Raw genomic sequence first — 18,780 nt, forward strand, 5'->3', positions numbered from 1 at the left:
ACAATAATTCGAGTACATTGAATTCCATGGGCTTCATAATTCATAGCAAGCAGAGTTATCTAAAATAAAGAACATTTTTTTCTTCCTTGTTTTAAATACATTCATCAAACAGGCAGTTACAACATGACCCGTCCCAGCTGGTCAGGCAGAGGGGGCATGTTACAGACCCTGCCTATGAGAGACTATGAACTGGCAGGGTCCAGGAGGAAGGCCTTCTCTGCCACGGCCCCCGCCCTTTGGAACAAGCTACCCCCAGAGGTAAGGCAGGCTCCCACTCTCCTGGCCTTCCGGAAGGGGGTTAAGACCTGGTTGTGCCACCTCATTTGGGGCGGGAGAGGAGATAGCCAATCTTGGGGGTGGTTGGCACCATGAGGGGACCAATACTAACATTCTTACTCGCCATCTTGAATGTTATATGTTATATTTTTTGTACTTATATATTTATATGTGTGTGTGTATGTGTATGTGTGTGTGTGTGTGTGTGTGTGTGTGTGTATTGTTTTATTCTAAGGTAAAGGTAAAGGTTTCCCTTGACGTAAAGTCCAGTCGTGTCCGACTCTAGGGGGCGGTGCTCATCTCCGTTTCAAAGCCTTGGAGCCGGCGTTGTCATAGACACTTCCGGGTCATGTGGCCAGCATGACTCACGGAACGCCGTTACCTTCCCGCCGAAGCGGTACCAATTAATCTACTCACATTTGCATGTTTTCGAACTGCTTGGTGTGCAGAAGCTGGGACGAGCAACGGGAGCTCACCCCGCCGCGCGGTTTCGAACCGCCGACCTTCCGATCGACAGCTCAGCGGTTTAACCCGCAGCGCCACCGCGTCCCTTTTTATTCTAATAATATGTTAATAATATGTTAATCTAATAATATGTTTTATTCTAATAATATGTTAATTCTTTATTTTTAATTGTTGTAAACAACCCAGAGTCGTAATTAAGAGATGGCCGACAAAGAAATATGAAAAATAAATAAATAAATGTTTACAAAATTAAATGTGTTAGCCTATAAGGAAGGTATAGAATCAAGAAATTTGCTTATACAATGAAAACATGGAGTATGCATGCATTTTAAATATTTATACACACGCACGCACACACACCCCATATTATTCTTCATATGCATTCAAGATGCATCCAAACTAGCAGTTCGTATTAGTTCCAGAAAACCAGGAGACTTTCTTTACCGTTATAGACAATTGTTATACGGGGGGTAGCATCCAAATCCGCAGAAGACAGCCTGGAAGGATATCCCATTACTGTGGCCACAAACAGACCCATCAGATAAAGCAGCACAGTCTCTCTCATTTTTCTGGTCCACCAAGGCTGCTGATCCCAGGGCAAGGCAGCCCTTTTCTACAAGTTTGCCTTAGATTGTTGAAAAAGTTTCCTGTTGATTCTACATGCGTCATCACAGGCTGCAAAGAAAATCCTGAAATACAAAATGAAAGCTTTTTTTTAAAAAAAATAAGCAATATTCCAGCACTAAGATAATTTGTCTAATCTAGAGATAGCATCTCTCAAGTCAGACATTTGCTATGAAATTAACCAGTTCCTTTTAAAAGGTAAACCTCATTCAGCCTAGCTATGGGCTGATGCATCTGAATCAGTGGAGTCGCACAGCAGAGTTAATCTGCCCCCCAAGTTCTCTCCAAAATGGTAGGATACAGATGATGCCCTGAGTACTCTGCATGGTTTATCCTTGGCTTCCATATGACTATAACTTGACTTGTAGATACAGCAATTTTCTTGGAAAAAATAAAGGACAAACTTGGAAAAGGGGCAAATCTGACAGAGGTTCATAAGGATTTTTTAAAAATTAATTGTTTATGTTTATAACTTTGCTTTACAAAGGAAAATTCAGGGGCAAAACCAAGAAAATGAATAATTAAATTGAATAAATCTAAAGGAAAGCTTTCTGAAATAAAGGACTGTCCTTTACAATAAAGGTTATATGGTCACTGTACTTGTAGATCATTTTAAAAACTATTTTTCTTTCCTAGATCTGAAAATTGCCCTCATTAAATCCCAATGCCACAAACAAATAGATCAAATGCAATGGATTCTCCAGGGCCAGCTCTTGAATGTTGCAGAAATTAGCTGTTCTACCACAGTGACATTACAGCTTCAGTTAGAAAATATAGCGGTAAACACCCTATATTATATAAGTTTAAAAATCTGGAGAAAAACAAGCTAATTGTGAGCAACTCTTTTGTTTAAGGATCTTATACACTAAAATGCCTAAACACAAACATGGAAATGTCACTCTCTCTCGGCCCAACTCACCTCACAGGGTTGTTGTTGTGGGGAAAAGAGGAGGAGGAAGGAGTATTAGGTACGTTTGCTGAAGAAAACACTTCATTTGACTTTAGAATAATAAACCTTTCTGCTGGATGGATGTGTGGGTGAAAGTTATGTAGATGCTCTGCTTTGAATCTCACAGATTTAAAGTGCTTTCTAATCTTCCAAACAGACCCAAACACCAAATTTCTTACCTTCTTCCCTTCAAGTAATTATAGTGTACATTCAGCATTGGTCTGATTCACAAGGGGGTGGGGGTGGGGGTGGGGGGAACCTTTTGAAAATCTCTCAGTCACTCTCTCTCAGCCCAACTCACCTCACAGGGTTATTGTTGTAGGGAAAATAGGAGGAGGAAGGAGTATTTGGTATGTTCGCCACCTTGAGTTATTTATAAAAAAAACAATAAAGGCAGGACAGAAAACAAATAAAATAAAATAAAATAATCTCCCCAAAATGGGGTTTGTTTAAAAACTACGGAAGAAACCAAAAGGTTACTTAATGTCAGCTCAGTTTCTAGCAATGTCTTTTGTCATAGGAAAAGTGTGACAGGCAATGCCTGCCCTAGTTTAGAGAAGCAGCTAAAAATTTGGTAACATTTATTACTTGGCCTCATTATGAGAATGTTATTACTGTATTTTGAATTCTTCTATTCATTAAAAATGTCCTGCAAGAATAAACTAGCAAAGCAGGGAAAGAAGCAAGATAATTGCGTGATTTTGCTTTTTGTTTACTTTCAGCCAGGTTTGCTTTTGTTTGGTTTTTGTTACGGATTTTGCCTTACTCTGAGGAATACTCAAAAGGCTAGTCTTCCCTTCTAATCCCCTAAACTATCTTCTGATTCTAATTTTTCCCACGTAATTGTTAGGAGCAAAGCCAGAGAGAATTTAACTGGGGGCCCACTTGCAACACCCAAGGAAAGAGAACTAAATTTAGACACTGAGATACTTTTCCCTTAAATTTTGGCAATATACTTCTTTGATACATAGATTATCAAAGAAGCACTACACCAGTGTTTCTCAACCTTGGCTACTTTAAGATGTGTGGATTTCAATTCCCAGAATTCCCTGGACACCATGCTGGCTAGGGAATTCTGGAAGTTGAAGTCCACACATCTTAAAATTGCTAAGATTGAGAAACACTGTGTTAAACTAAAAAAGAGTTCTAGCATGGAAAGCAGATGTATTAGAAGCTTACCAAATGAACAAAAATATTATGGCACTGCCTGATTTGAACAATGGTATTATCATACCCACCAGAAAAATACTGATCACATAAAAAGAAGAGTATATTTGTTATCCAGGAATGTATACTGTAAGTAGTTTTTTAGCAGACTGCCTCAGGGTACTCCTCTAAATAAGAGAACTGTAATGCAGCAGGATACAGAGAGAAGTGTGACATATTGTTACCAGCATTACTACGTTATTATCATATGCATTAGCTTGTAGCTGTTTGGTTCTTGTAGATACACATCCACACCTTGTGTCATGTACTGTATTTGTGTGATGTTGTGAATGAAAAATTGAATATATAAAGCTCACTCAAAGGATGCCATAGAAGAAGAAAGGTTTGTTCTGAAAGATTTAAGAATATACACCATGTGGAAAACTACCAGAATGAAGATTTCTAAGAAACAACCACAGATGGTTCTCAAAACATGAAGAAATTTCCCAAACAAGGATGCAATGTATCTATATACTAGTAAAACTCTGGTGTCTGTTTGATACTTGTAACCTTTAACTGAGCAAAATGGTGCATCATAGGGCAACAATTTTTGAACCAAGGTACCTCAAATGGGCTAACTTACAAATGTGTCCAAAATCCAGGACTCATGACTCCCATGGAATAGAAATTTGGCAAAATTTATAAAACATTGTATGACATAAAAATTATCATAAAACATTTTATGACATAATACAAAATTTATTTATTTATTTATTTATACACCACCCATCTCACTGTATAAGTGACTACGCAGCTTACTGATAAAAAGAGAATAAATCTCATAAAACATTTCCTGTGGTCACTCCTGATGTTTGATTGTGTTATACAGTTCAACGCTGGCTACTTTCAAAGCAGATACATCTCTCCCTGAATTTTTAAGAATTTTTCAAGTGAAGGCAATACATTAGAAGCTCTGCCATTGTTGAAGGCATTGAGGAATCTGGTAAGGCACAATGGGCAAGCGGAGATTGGCTGTTTTGGAACTGAGGCCAAAATTTGAAATATCTTAACAGCGGTGGGCAGTGAAGGAAGGATGAGGGAGTGAATTGGGTGCCTGCTGGCAAGGTAGGGCTGGCTGGGGGTAAGCCGTCTTCTAAGAGGGGCCCTTGGGGACACGCCGGAATGGGGGGGAGTGCAGCAAAATGGCAGACAGTTTCATGGGAGGAGGAGGGGGAGGAGGAGGAGGAGGAGGAGGAGGAGGAGGCAGCTCTCCTGAGGGTTATGTGGGGAGGGCAAATGATGCAAGCCTATATTATGTGGAAAGGAAGGAAGAAGGGAGGGAAGGAAGCAGGGAAGGGAGGCAGGGAGGGAGGGAGGGAGGCAGGGAGGGAGGAAGATTTCCAGTGTTCCCTGCCAACTTCCCACAAGCAAAATCAATGGGGAAATCCCATCCCCCCAGCAAAGTGGTAGGCAGTTCTGCAGGTCAGCTGAGGAGGAGGAGGAGAAGCCTTCACCTGGACTCTCCTGAAGGTTGTGAGGGTAGGGGAAACAGTGCAAGCCTATGTTATATGTAGAAAAAAGAATAACCCAACGGGTAGTAGGTTGTCTAATATAATGTAACATCTACTCACATCTGAGAAGTCCCAATTAGGACAAAAACAGTCGCATGGTGCCTCATGGTGGTCATTGTAACTGAAAACACCAGACAGGATATACACTGTGTAAAAATAGAGAAATTCCTCCCTCCCTAAGAGGATGGTGATGGAAGTCATGTAAAGCTCTGTATATTGGGGCATGACATAATGAAACATCTGTATCTCTCTGCTCTGAGTACTTAAAGAATGGACTGTATATACCACTCTGATGGGTCCTAAAACAGGATAACTGAACGAAGCAATGGTACTCAAATGGAAAGGTACCAGAAGGCGGTAGAAGAGTGCCTTTCTGGAAGTTATAAAAGCCAGTGGGAACCGCAGCATCTTAGAGACATCACACAGAAGGAGATATAGTACATGATGGTCACCCTCCCTCAATTTATTCTGTAATGCAAACCTAACCTGGCCAGATAGACTTTGAGTCAAATAGGTATGCATATATACGGGTGTGTGTGCGTGTGGTGCTTTTAGCTGTGAAATGGAAAATAAAAAGTGTAAACCAGCATTTGTTTCTTTACTTCCTGAGTCCCTGGTTAAATAAGCACAACACATAGCACTGGACTGATACAGAGATCCTGTTTGACCTTCCATGTGATAGAACCAGAAATACTTTCATAAAAAGGTACAGACTGTTTGAAATAAAGCTGAAATTTCATCAAAAAGACGTTGCTAGGCCAAGCACACAAAACTTAAATAGCAAATGAAAACCAAAGAGATTTTTCTTCAATATTACAGCATTTCTAATTAACAAGCTAAAAGCTGAGAAGTTATTCATAGCTTAAAAGCTAGAAGACTTTGCTGAAGCTTTTGATGACATAATGGTATTCACTAATGGTGTGATACAGCAGCTATGAACAAACTTATTATTGTTACATATATCACCAGAGAATTCCAGATAAAATCTGCTGAAGCTTCATTCTCTCTATATATTTTGTAGAAAACAATAGGAAAAAGACTAAACTAGCCCCAACCCCCCCTCCTTAAACAAGAAGCAGGTTGTACTAGTAACTAGACTAAAACAGCATTTCTATTTGGGTGCCTTCCAGATGTGTTGCCAAGACAACTTTCAGAATTCCTGGCTAGCATGACCAAAGAAATTCTGGACATTTTAAAGCCAAAACATATGGATGGTAACAGATTAAGTATCACTTAGCTAGGATCTTGTCATGACAATATAACTATTATGGTGATCCCCAAACTAACCTGTAGAAAGTGATAAACCAGTTGCTATGCAAATGACTGATGAATTAGACTGAGTGCTCTATGCACTAATGATCAGGAACTTACATAATTCAAGTCTGGATCCATGCAACTCACTTTGTATAAAGCAGCCTTTCTCAACTTTTTGGGTCCCTGGAGGAACCCTTGAAATATTTTTCAGGCCTTGGGGAACCCCTGCACATTCAGGCTCAAATATAAGCCACAAGTTACAAAATTATTATGTTCATTTCATGGTAGGCCTGTATATATGCATTAATAGTGCTCTTAAACTAAAAATAAAGAATGAAGCTTACCTCTTTAATGTGAAGTTGCCTGAATTTGAAATAATTTTTTAAATAAATCATGATCTCCCCAGGGAACCCCTAGTGGCCTCTCACGGAACTCCACAGAATCCTGGTTGAGAAACCCTGGTATAAAGAATCAAGTAAGGCTTTACTATTGCTCCCATCTAATGGTACAGACAGCAAACTGAATAAGAGGAGAAGAATATGGGGGAAAAAACTTACTTTTGAGCTTGGCTCTCTAAGGCAACACAAGGCAACCTGTAATCCAAGGCTTGATTCACAGACTATTATATCTTTCTAGACAATTTCAGCATTCAAGCCTAACAAAAATAAACTATGGAAAACTAAAGCAAGCTTTTAGAAATATAAGCTAAAATGAATGCAGCCACCAATGAACAATTAAAAGCCTGGCAAAAGGAAAAATGTCTTGGCTAGAGGAGAGTGGGAGTCAAATGCAATTACTAAGGAGTGCATTCCACAGCCTGGGAGTAACCCAGGATAAGGCCTTTTCCTGCATACCAGATATACAAGTTTCTGACAGTGGGGCACCTTCAGAAGACCCTGCCTGCAGAACCAAATGGCTTAACAGATGTACAAAAGACTAGGTCCTAAACCATTGAGCATTTTTAGGGGTCCATACCAACATTTTAAGCCGCGCCTAGTAAGCAATTATTTATTATTTATCAAATTTTGTCACCGCCCATCTTCCTCAAAAGAGGGATTCTGGGCAGTTAGCAACCAGGGCCAATCTTCAGCACTGGTATTCCCATAGCTTGCACCAGCTAGCAACCTAACTTGCTAGATCCTGACATTTTTTAAAGTATCAATAAAGTAAGGTAAAGGTAAAGGTAAAGGTTTCCCTTGACATTCAGTCCAGTCATGTCCAACTCTAGGGGGCGGTGCTCATCTCCGTTTCAAAGCCGAAGAGCCGGCATTTGTCCATAGACACTTCTGTGGTCATGTGGCTGGCATGACTAAACGGAACATTGTTACCTGCCCGCCGAAGCAGTACCTATTAATCTACTCACATTTGCATGTTTTTGGACTCTAGGTTGGCAGAAGCTGGGACTAGCAACAGGAGCTTACCCCGTCACGTGGATTCAAACCGCCGACCTTCCGATCAGCAAGCTCAGCAGCTCAGTGGTTTAACCCGCAGTGCCGTGTCCCTCACATCAATAAGGTATATAACCAAAAATGAATATATTTCCAAACCAATAAGGAACAATAGAAGCTGGCACAGTAACTGGAATTTTAAAAATATGCTCCTTGCCATAGCTGCCACCTGCCCTCCAGTGACAACTGAGGATCTAATAGTTCTCCCAGGCTGTAAACCTGCTACCTCCAGTCTAAACCTCCATTCCCAAGTCCAGTTTCTTATTGATCATCAGCACCTTCATCTTAATTTACTTGTGTTTTTCCTCTTCTAGCCCTTTATAAAGCTCACACAATGTTGAAGGACACTAATTGCTTCCTTGGAGTTACATGGTATGAAGCAAAAGGACTGGACATCATCATGGCACACCTCTTAAAAACTCCAAATGATCTCCAGCAGCACTTTCATTTAGGCATTCAGTGGCATTGAGACAAAATAGAGCCTAGTTCAAAATCTAGGTGTCAAATAGCAATCTCTCAACACCACTTTCTGGACACAGCTCAGCAGGAAGGACCGGAACTACCACAAAACATTAATTATATCAGATGCTTCAGAAGGATAGCATGGTTGATAGTATTGAATGTTATCAAGAGCTGTTAATTCCAAAAGCTTATAGTGTAGGAGAAAAAGGAAACAAAGCTCAGAAAGCAAAAGAGAGAGTAAAAGTGGTAAGATACCAATTGGATGATTTACCCACCAATGGCATATGGCCCCAACAGATTACTCAATGAGAATGTTCTTGATAGGAGAAAAAGTTTGCCCACCTCACTCTAGGGCAGCAGTGCCCATGGGGTGGGGGTGGGGTCAAAATAGGCAAGATGGCAATTGTACCATCACAAAGTCATATGCACATATAGAGGGATGGGGCTTTGAACACAATGCCACAATCAGCTTGTCTATTTAGCACACACATCCAAGGACACTGCTGCCCTTGGGGGTTACAATTCTCAAACACTAAGGAGCTTGGGAAGAGAAAATGAATGGAGGGACTGCCTCATCTCCAACCTCTAACAAAGAAACTCCCTTCTGCAGTTCTTACCCCCAAGGTACTTGTTATGGACAGATTAGAACATAATAAAGAAGATAGAGGAAGGCTGGACAAAGGTGTGGAGGTTTTCTTATTTGCCTTGTCATTTTATTTATTGTTCTTTACATCAATTTATGACTTTAAAAATGAGTATGTCCAGAAAGTCACTATAGCACTGTTGGTCTGAGCAACAGAATCAAGCAAGGACCATCTCATAAATAACTGCAATATAAAGCAAAGTATCAAATTATCAATTCTTTCTTTCCTACAAGCTTCCTTGCTGTGGCCAAATGAGGCCAACAGCTTCATGCTTGAAAAGAGTAATCCCCTGGAATTGAAGGCCAATTACGTTTTTTTATTGTTCAGATGGGCAGAAATAGGCTATAAGCATTCTGTAGAACCAAGGCAGAGGACTTGGGTCCCTCCAGATGTTTATTTATTGAACAGATTTATAAGGCCACCCAACTCACACACGGTGAAGTATAACCTCTGGCATCCCTCATCGTTAGCCAAGCTGACTGGGGCTGCTTGGAATTGAAATTCAGCCACATTCTACTGTTGAAACTGCAGCCAGTTAAAGAGACTGGTTTATTCATTGTGCTAAGCCATAACATGTTTTGTTTTTGTTTTTGTTTTTGCTGGTGGGTGAGCCCAGCCACTATAGTCTTTTGGTCTTGCCTTAGCATGAGGTATGAACCCAGTTTAAAGACACACAAACACATTCAGGGAAACTGCTGGTGACAGCAGCAGCTAATCTATTGCATAACAACAGAAAGGGAAAGGATTCTGCGACTGAGAAGTTGAATGAATTCTTTGCTTTGCTTTCTTTGCTTTGCTGCAGCAAAGAAAGATAGGACACTATCCCTGAACAGACATTTTTAGAAATGGAATCTGAGCTGCTGAGGCAAAGAATGGTGTCAAGAGAAGGAATTCCTGCTAAAGCTAATTGACAAGCTGAAAACAAACAAGCCGCCCACTCCTGATACTGTCCATCAGAGAATCCTTAAAACTGCTCAGATGTGAAATTGTTTTGATGATGTATCTCATTTAAAAAGACTTCAGCAAACAAAGTAGTCATGGGATAAGGGAGAGTTCCTCTTCTGAATCAATAATTTATGAAGAATAGGAAGCAGAGAACAAGAATAAATTGGAAGTTCTCATAATGGAGAATGTAAATAGTGCCCCTCCCTTCCAAGAGCTGTACTGAAACCAAGGCTTGTTTACTTGCTCACAAGTGTTCTGGAATTAGATGTGAGCAGTGAGATGTTAAAGTGCACTAATGACAGCAAAGAACTCCAAAACTCCATCTTTCCAAACAGAAAAAAAAATTACCGTTAAATTAAAAATGTGACTGAATGTAACCAATTATGATGTGATGCTGGTTGAGGCAAAAAATGCTAACCATAGATTCACTGAGGGGCTTGTGCTGATACTGTCAGACAAGAATCTTGGAATTACAGTGCACAGACTCAAAGAAAAAAATCAACTCAGTATGTAGTTGCTCTAGAAAGCTAAAATTCCATGTTGAGAGTAATTAGGAATGAAAACCAAAATAAAACTCCCAATCTCATAATGCCTTTGTATGAATCTGTGACACAACCCTCCTTGGAATATACCAACCTCAGAAAGAATGCTGAAGAAATATTGTAAAAGGTGCATAACAGGGCAACCAAAATGACTGAGGGACTACAGAAATTCTGCGAACAAAGGTTTGGGGCTTCTTAGCTTAGAAAAAAAGCAAGTAAGGGGGTCATGAGGAAAATGTGTAAATGATAGTTAAATTATATATGATGTGGGGAAAATGGTTAGAATGAAGGGCTCCCCCCCCCGCCCCATTTCCAAGTACTAGAACTCAGGCCTTTTAATGAAACTAATAATTAAATTGAGATTCAGGATGACATCTCAACTTCTACCTAACAGGTACTACATGTTGTGTGATTATTCATGTATCTCATGGGAGTCATTTTCAGCTGTGGTTTTAGAGACATCTCTCAATTTTTTTGCATTTTCCCCCCTCTGCCTCCCCCTCTTTCTGTTCCATAGAATCTACCATTGCTGATCTTTTAACTCACTTCTGTAGTCATACCATTGATATCAAAGAGACTCCTCAGGATTGGAATACTCCTGATTGTAAATCTGTGCTATGTGCCAGCCCCCCCCCCCAACTGTGAAGATCTGCAGCTCTGAGGAGGGAGAGGGTTCTGGTTAGAGGTCTAGAAAGGTGTCTGGGGAGTGCCTTTTCTCAGCTGTTAGGGGCAAATCAGCCCTTCTTTCAGGCTCCATTCAGTCTCAGGGCAGATTCTTCAGTAGCTGTTCTTTATCTTTCATTCTCTGTTAGTGCTATTTACTGTTGTGTTGGAGAATGTGCTTTCAGCTGATGGCTTGTGAGAATTCTTCTCTAACAAAATGGCAAACACTATTCATTGTTTTCTTTCCACCAGCTCTCTTCCACCATCTTTTTTACTGTCTTTTACTCTTACGGGATTTGAATATACTCCTGTCTCAGAGAATGAATTTCAAAAACCAGGGAGGGTTCTCCTTATACTACCTCCCTGGCTGTTCCCTTTCCTGCCTGCCTCCTACTCCTTTACCTGTTTTTCTGTCCTGTATTATCTGACTGGTGAATTGTTCTTTAACCACTGGCAATTTTCAAGACTCTCTGAAGTACAATTTTCTTTGTCATCTGTTGAAGAAACCTTCTCTGGAACCTTCTTCATGTTCAAGTTCCAGCCTGTGTCTGCTTCCTTTTTATAACCTGAAATCCTTGAAAGAGCTGCTTTCTCACAATTAATTCCTCATTTGTCTTCCAAACAGCCTCCTCAATCGATATCAAGCAGGATTTCAAGCAGGTAGCTCAATGGAGAAAAGCACTACCTTGAGTTCTGAATGATATTCTGGTGGCTAAATCTCAGTACCTTACCTCTATGATGCTCCTTCAGATTTGATGGTACCTTTGATATACTTGACCACCAACTACTGCTGTTTGGATAATGGTTCCTGAGCATCACTGACTGTGTACTTGGTGGTTAAAGTTTTATAATGCCAGGAATTTCCTATTACAGAGGGTTCCCTCAGGGATTAATCAAGGGTGATATTTATTCTCTTCCCCTTGGTGTCCTCATTCATGATCAGGCCTTCAATATAACTGTTATGCCAAAGGTATCAGTCTTTTGTGGTTCTTGAGGGCAATACATGGTCAACAGTAACATAATACCTTATTAATACTTCATCCTGAATGTCCTCTCATTGCCTCATGTTGAGTATGGTAAGATGAAGATGGCTTTGTTTCAGCCTGATTGTCCTTCCTGCTCTTTATTGTATTCCTCCCCTATTTGTCTCCAGGCTCTTGGATTGGCCCAGTTTCTTCCACTTATAGGCTCAGATTTTTAACAGTGATTGACTGACTGCACCTGTTTATTCATGTTATGTCAACTAATGTCTTAGTTGTTTCACATTTGCACTACTGTGATGATACTCTCATAGCAGGTGTTCCTCTTTCCATCCCCTCATCTTTCTTCAGAATAGTGCTGCTTGGATTGTTCTGGACCTTCCAAGCTATTCTCATGTTTTGTTTTACTGCACGGTTGTTCACTGGCTCCCTGTTTGAGTCAGAACCTAGTTGAAACCACAGGTCTTCATATTTTGAGCTCCCCAGTCACAAACCCCCCAGTGTCTATTGCCCTTCTTTCTCCCTCTCTTCCTGTTCATTCTTACATTCCTCTAGGCAGAGTTTTCTTCTTGTTCCTCATTCCAGAATTGTGGTTTCCAGGTTCTGGCCTTGAAGGACCTAGCCCCACAAATCAGTTTCCTCTTTCCCTCTGTCTTTGTAATTCTCTGGTAGCTTCTAAAATGGTTTTAAAGACTTTTCTATTTGACTAGTAGGTTAGTGCAAAATCTATATACCCTATTGTGGCAGGTGGCAGTACCCAGGGTGGTACTTGTTTAATACTGATTACGGTTGTATACACACTCTACCATATTGTAGTGAGTTGCTTTAATTTAATTTAATTTAATTTAATTTAATTTATTATATTTATATGGCTGCTTATCTCACATGATGTGTGTCATGTTCCCCGTTGCGATGTATACATACATCACAACGGGGAACATGCCTTTTCGGTGAAGGGGAGGGGGGAGGAAAGAATCAGTGCTAATCCCATAAGCACTGAAAGACAATACAGATAAAGGCCAAAGGAGCCATACCTTTGCCCTGACCCGGGAAGCCATCATCCTATCTCCCTGACATCTCTGCATTACCACGGGGGATACACCTGCTCCGGACACAGGAAGAGGACAGAGGTAATCAGCGCTAATCCCCCTGATCGCCCACTGAGACTCCGGAATCGCCCCCTGATGGCCCATCGAGACTCCGGGGTCACCGTCGGTCAGGACTTTGGGACAATGGGGGGTGGGAAAGGATCAGGTCCGCACCGCGGGTATTTACCGGCTACCTCGCACGCCATGTGCTCATTCCTGTCTTTCTCCGTGTCTGCATTCTATTCTTAATAAACCAGATACCCTTAGCCCTGGCTGGTGAGTCTGTGTTTTTTCTGAATAAGGCAACCATCACAATGTAACTCTGGCCAGCGTACAAACAAACCATAAAAAACTATTTTAAAAACATTCAGGAAGTACAAAAATTAATATTATTATAAAAAGGCTAAGAGAGAGCATCAGATTATGCACATCACCTCCATTATCAGAAGTAGCATAACGTAATGGTATGTAGGAATGACCTTGGGAGACAGGGGGAAGAGCCACAGCCAGGGGAATGGTCAGACAAGAGCCATCTCAGCCTGCAAAAGGAATGTGGGTGTTGCAGAAGGGACCTGCCCTAGTTTGTTGGGCTGTAAAGGCAAGGGGGGAGAAATGCACTTTCAGACTTGCAAGATTCTGTTAATGTAACAATACAATAAAGTAGAGTTAATCCATCTGGTCATACTTCCTGTCTGGACTACCTTGCTAGGCTGACATATAACTACCAACTGCTGGGGAAGAGAAGATGGAGGGTTCTACCTTCATCCTGCTGAAGGGCTTCTCAGAGGGAAGTGATGACTCAATGTGAAAAGAGAATGCAGGAGAGAGAGGCCTTTAGTCTGATCCAACAAAGTTTTTCATATAAAATAGGACCATGGTGATATCATACCTGAAAGGAACATGCCTGACTAATAGTTCTCAGAATGAACTGTAAAAGTAACCAAAATTATTGTGTATAAGAAGTCTGAAAAGTTAAACAGGAAGTTGCTGAAGGGGAAAGGAGAGATTTATAGGAATAGCCTCTCCTGATTCCCAGGTTGCGCCATAGCAGGTTAATCAACACACAATACTTTGAACTAAATTTGGCTTCAAGAGAGAAAGCAAGCTGCAGGTGGCTTTGAAAGAAAGTGGTTTCTTAGATTTCTCTTATTTCTTTGGAAAACAAAGCCAAATCTCTCCTGGAGATTCTTGCAACTCATTGCTCTGGTTGCGAGCTATGCAAATTTAGTCATGAATTATGTAGCATTCAACAGATTCTAGAAAGAACTCATAACAAAGAAATAACAGATGTCTCTATCTGACAACTGAAATATTTTTAATCAGATAAAGATAATATTTTCTGATTTTATTTCATTTTTACCAGCTTTGAAGTGCTCTCCCATATGGTAGTTAACAATTACCCCTTCTCATTCATGAAAATTAGGTTTGCCTCCTGGGTCATCGTTAACCAACAGAATGTTCTATTATAATTCATACTAATTCAGCCTACAGGTGTGAGTATTTCTTTTCTGTTTTCTTCAAAAGGTGGAGGTGCCTTCGACAGACCCTGTTTAGGTCACAGATTATGCTGTTCCACAACTAAACTAAGTCTGCGTTAGGTAGCACAGCAGCATCCAAGAGACTTCCAATCCTTAATTCCAGACTGCTCATCATGTAAGATTCCAACTAAGCCCCATCCCCTGTCAGCATTACATAAGTGATGCAAATCTGTAAATGGTTTTACTCTGAGCTCAGGAAAGGAATCACATGTACAACCATACACACACTGTTTTTTATATGAACCAGCACACTGATCAAGCAGAAGCTTGGCTCATATGGAAGCTAACAAATACATGCTTATGTGTGTGAAGACTTCCTCCGGAATGAATCTATGCTTAATACACATTACTTGAGTGACATCAACAGGGGATGGCACTTATCTGGAGCCTTCATAAACAAAATTGGTTATGACTCTAAGACGAAAGGGAGAAGCAGTGTACTGCAGAATGTGAAAATTCATGAACCATGCTGAACTCTTGCAATATGAAACAGGGAGTCTGCAACAGGAAATCTAGAAAGTTGCTGAGATTCTTCCTGTAAAGCACTGTTTCTAAAACTTAATAAAAGGAAGAGTAAAATTCACTGGAAGATTTCTCTTTGTTCCTCCAGGAAGATACAGCTTCTCAATAGAATTTATGAGTTTACATGCTAATATAAAAATCTACTGAACAGCTAAATACTTTAATCTGAAATGCAGAAGAACTAATCCAGATGAAGCTCTACTGGGGGAGGGAGGGGAGGGGAGGTTGGACATTTCTTGTATTTTGTCCTGCTGCTGCAATACCAGACTATCTTCATAGGCCTGAAATTCACATTGTCAAAAAGTAATGCTTGAATCAATGCATTACTTTTGGGCAAATGAACATGCAAACAAAGAAGATTAAAGCCTTCTCTATTGTTCCATGCAGTATCTAATCCAGAATGGGCGTTCTGATTTAACTAAAAAAAAAATGTACCCACTAACTGTAGCTGCTCTGACTTTCCTAAGATTTTTTTCATAAAAAGAAAATTATGGAATGTCACAGCTGACCTTGACTAATTAAAAAGAAAGAACAAGCTTTTTCAAAATCAACCTGGTTAATAGTTGGAGAGGAGGTGCTTAGGGAATCTTAAAACTGTAGGCTTAAACTGGAACGCTGAAAAAAATATCCTGAAAGAATGCAATGGCAAATATTTTGGCAAAAGATCTGTTTCAAATTAGTATTGTATTAGTATAAATTAACCCAGTTCCAAAAATACCTCCAGAAAAAAAATATATATTTTATATATATAAGGAATATATATTTTATATATATTATATATATATACACACACACACACTTTATATATAATTTTTATTTATATTTATATATATATATATATATATATATATATATATATATATTCCTTTCCATTCCTAATTATATCAAAGAATGACAGAAGAGAGATCATTCTTAATTTAAGACCATAAATTAAACTAAATTCAGTTCAAGATTCGAGATGATCAGTTTACAATATAAAAAATGAATATGCTTGCACAGTATTTATATATCCTCCATCCAGAAAATACTTCTGGGGAGAGATGCTGTATTTTCCACACATTAATTACCATCCAGTAATTAGTCACTGTACTCTGGACCAGCTGCAGCTTCAGGATCATCTCCCAAGGCTGCCCCACATAAAGTGCATTACAATAATCCAACCAAATGATGACCAAAGCATGAATTACTTTTGCTAAGACAATCTGGTTCAGATAAGGTTATAACCGCCTCACAAGACAAAGTTGGGCAAAGTAGCTATGGCCTCTACCTGCTACTTAAAAGGTAGCTGCAAGTTCAGGAAGACTCCCAGATAAAAAACCAACTCTTTCAGGGGGAGCATAACACCATTCAGAATAACTACTATACCAACATTCCTGGATGTTTATTGATGAAAAGCAATTCAGTCTTGGAGAGATTTGATCTGACACCAGTTCAAGCTTTCCACAGCATCCCTAGTTCAATTTGAAGTGGTGATATATAGCTGAGTATCATCAGCATAAGAGCCTCGTGTGGCGCAGAGTGGTAGGTGGCAGTACTGCAACCAAAACTCTCCCCACAACCCGGGTTCGATCCCAGCGGAAGCTGGATTCTTGGGTAGCCGGCTCAGGTCGACTCAGCCTTCCGTCCTTCTGAGGTCGCTAAAATGAGTACCCAGCTTGCTGGGGAAGGTGACAACTGGGGAAGGCAATGTCAAACCACCCCGCTATAGTCTGCCAAGAAGAAGTCGCGAAAGTGGCGTCCCCCCAAAGGGTCAGACATGACTCAGTGCTTGCACAGGGGACCTTTCACCTTTCACATCATCAGCATATTAGTGACACCTCATCTCAAATTAACAGAAGACTTCTACCAGCAGCTTTCCATAGACGTTATATAAAATTCTATTGTATAAGCATCGACAAATAAAACCACTGTTTTTTCATGCCATAAGGCAATGTTGCAACCTGAAGACTTGCAAAGAGGGAATCTGTCTGAGGAGCTAAAACTGAGCATATCAAGGAATAGTTCTATCATGTTCCCCTTTCCTCTGAGACAGTTCTTTGAAATTTTAGGTGGACAAAATGACAGGATTTGTTGTTCTTTGCCCTCAAACCAGACAATTTTCAGTTTCAAGGTGGGTCAGGCTACTTCAAAAGAAAATACCTGATAATGTAATACCCCCTTCCCCTTCTAAGAACTACAACAAGGCCACTTAACTTTGGGGCATGAGCCTCTGTATGTAAAGGACTAAAGTCAGCTATCTTATATTTGACTGCCTATCTAATCATAAATCTCTACTCTAGTTTGAACTGTTTTCCAGGTTTTCAGGCAGAGATTCTTCCCCATCAAATACTCTTCAGCATGTAACTGGGGATTCCAGGAATTAAATCTATGACTTCTGAATGGCAGCCCTAACTTCTATGGTTGAACTACATTTGCTCCACTATATTATGTACACAGCAGGTGCCACCTACATTGTCTCTAAGTACCCCTTACAAGATTACCCTGCAAATAAGGCCTAAACCTAACCAATTTTTCTATCTCACCTAGCAATGTCAACATTCTGAAACAGGTAGCAGTGAAACTTTCAATCCCCTATCAATACTCTCTAACACCAGGCATTAGGGACAGGACTTGTTTTATAACCCAGCATCAAGATCATAACATTAAGAGGCCAAATACCTTTAACTTAAGGAAGTATTTAAAAATAGCCATGGAATGGAACGTAAAGCTTCTGTTCTTGACTCTCCAGTGCTTGGCAACAGTGATTTGCAGAAAGCCAATCTGAAACAAGGCTAAACATAATGGACATTATCTATTCAGAGTTCAGTAGGTTTTTTTTTGTCCACAGAAATCAGTGGGAGGAATAAATAAATGCTGAAATTATTTCATCTGAATATCAGTGGGTCAGAAAAAGAGGTTGACTTAATCACATTCTATTCATGTTAAATACTATTCCAAGACACTGCACAAATGACCTCCACCTCTAACAGGTGTCTTTCTTTATTGAGTAAGTCTATTCTCTTCTATCTCAACATATTAATAAATGTATAGATTACATTTTATTATCTTAGGATTTTAATGTCCAGAGTGATCCATAGAATATTTCTGAAACACATGAGTCAAGGGACAGGAACTAAGTAAAAGTAAAGTAAAACAAATTAGATTTTACAAATGAAGCAGGGAAGGTGCTTAAATTAAACCCTGCTAAAATAAGATAGCTTAAAAATATGCCAGAAATACAGTGAAGAGACTGCACAAGCCCACTGCCCATTCCTTCTACCGATTAATATCCCAAACATTATGCTGCCTGATGCACAGCTCAAATGGAACCTCACCTCCTGAGTGCAGCATTACTCTTCCAAAGCCAATTTAATGCCATAGTTTACACATCTCACCCCACCATTGGTGTCACTTGAAGCAGATGGCAACAGCTGGCTCCATGCCAGTTTTGGCCTTGCAGACTAGAGCCTTCTCCAATGAGCTTAAATTTATAAGTATAGTCTTATGCAATTCATAAGGGCTTATGTTAGGGTACTGATAGGCAACATGCCAAAACTCAATCTTCAGTCAAGAGCCATTGCTGATTATCAACCTCTCTTAACCCAACTTAATCCTTTCGCCACAGTCACCTTTTCATCCACTCTGTCTGCTTAGCTTAAAGGACAGCATCAAGAAGCAATGGGA

At 40.0% G+C, this 18,780-nt stretch overlaps 1 protein-coding gene across 4 annotated transcripts in view; it reads right to left on the reverse strand.

Annotated features, from left to right (window-relative positions):
- SEMA4G (semaphorin 4G) overlaps positions 1-18,780 on the reverse strand; it is a 109,585-nt gene that overhangs the window by 60,750 nt on the left and 30,055 nt on the right. For all 4 annotated transcript variants that reach the window (XM_063307074.1, XM_063307076.1, XM_063307077.1 and 1 more), the window contains exon 2: positions 1,186-1,430. In XM_063307074.1, the coding sequence (XP_063163144.1) occupies positions 1,186-1,306 (121 nt within the window). In that variant the 5' untranslated portion in view covers positions 1,307-1,430. The remainder of the gene's footprint in view (positions 1-1,185; positions 1,431-18,780) is intronic.

This window comes from Candoia aspera, chromosome 6 (assembly GCF_035149785.1).
Source record: "Candoia aspera isolate rCanAsp1 chromosome 6, rCanAsp1.hap2, whole genome shotgun sequence".
NCBI lineage: Eukaryota > Metazoa > Chordata > Lepidosauria > Squamata > Boidae > Candoia > Candoia aspera.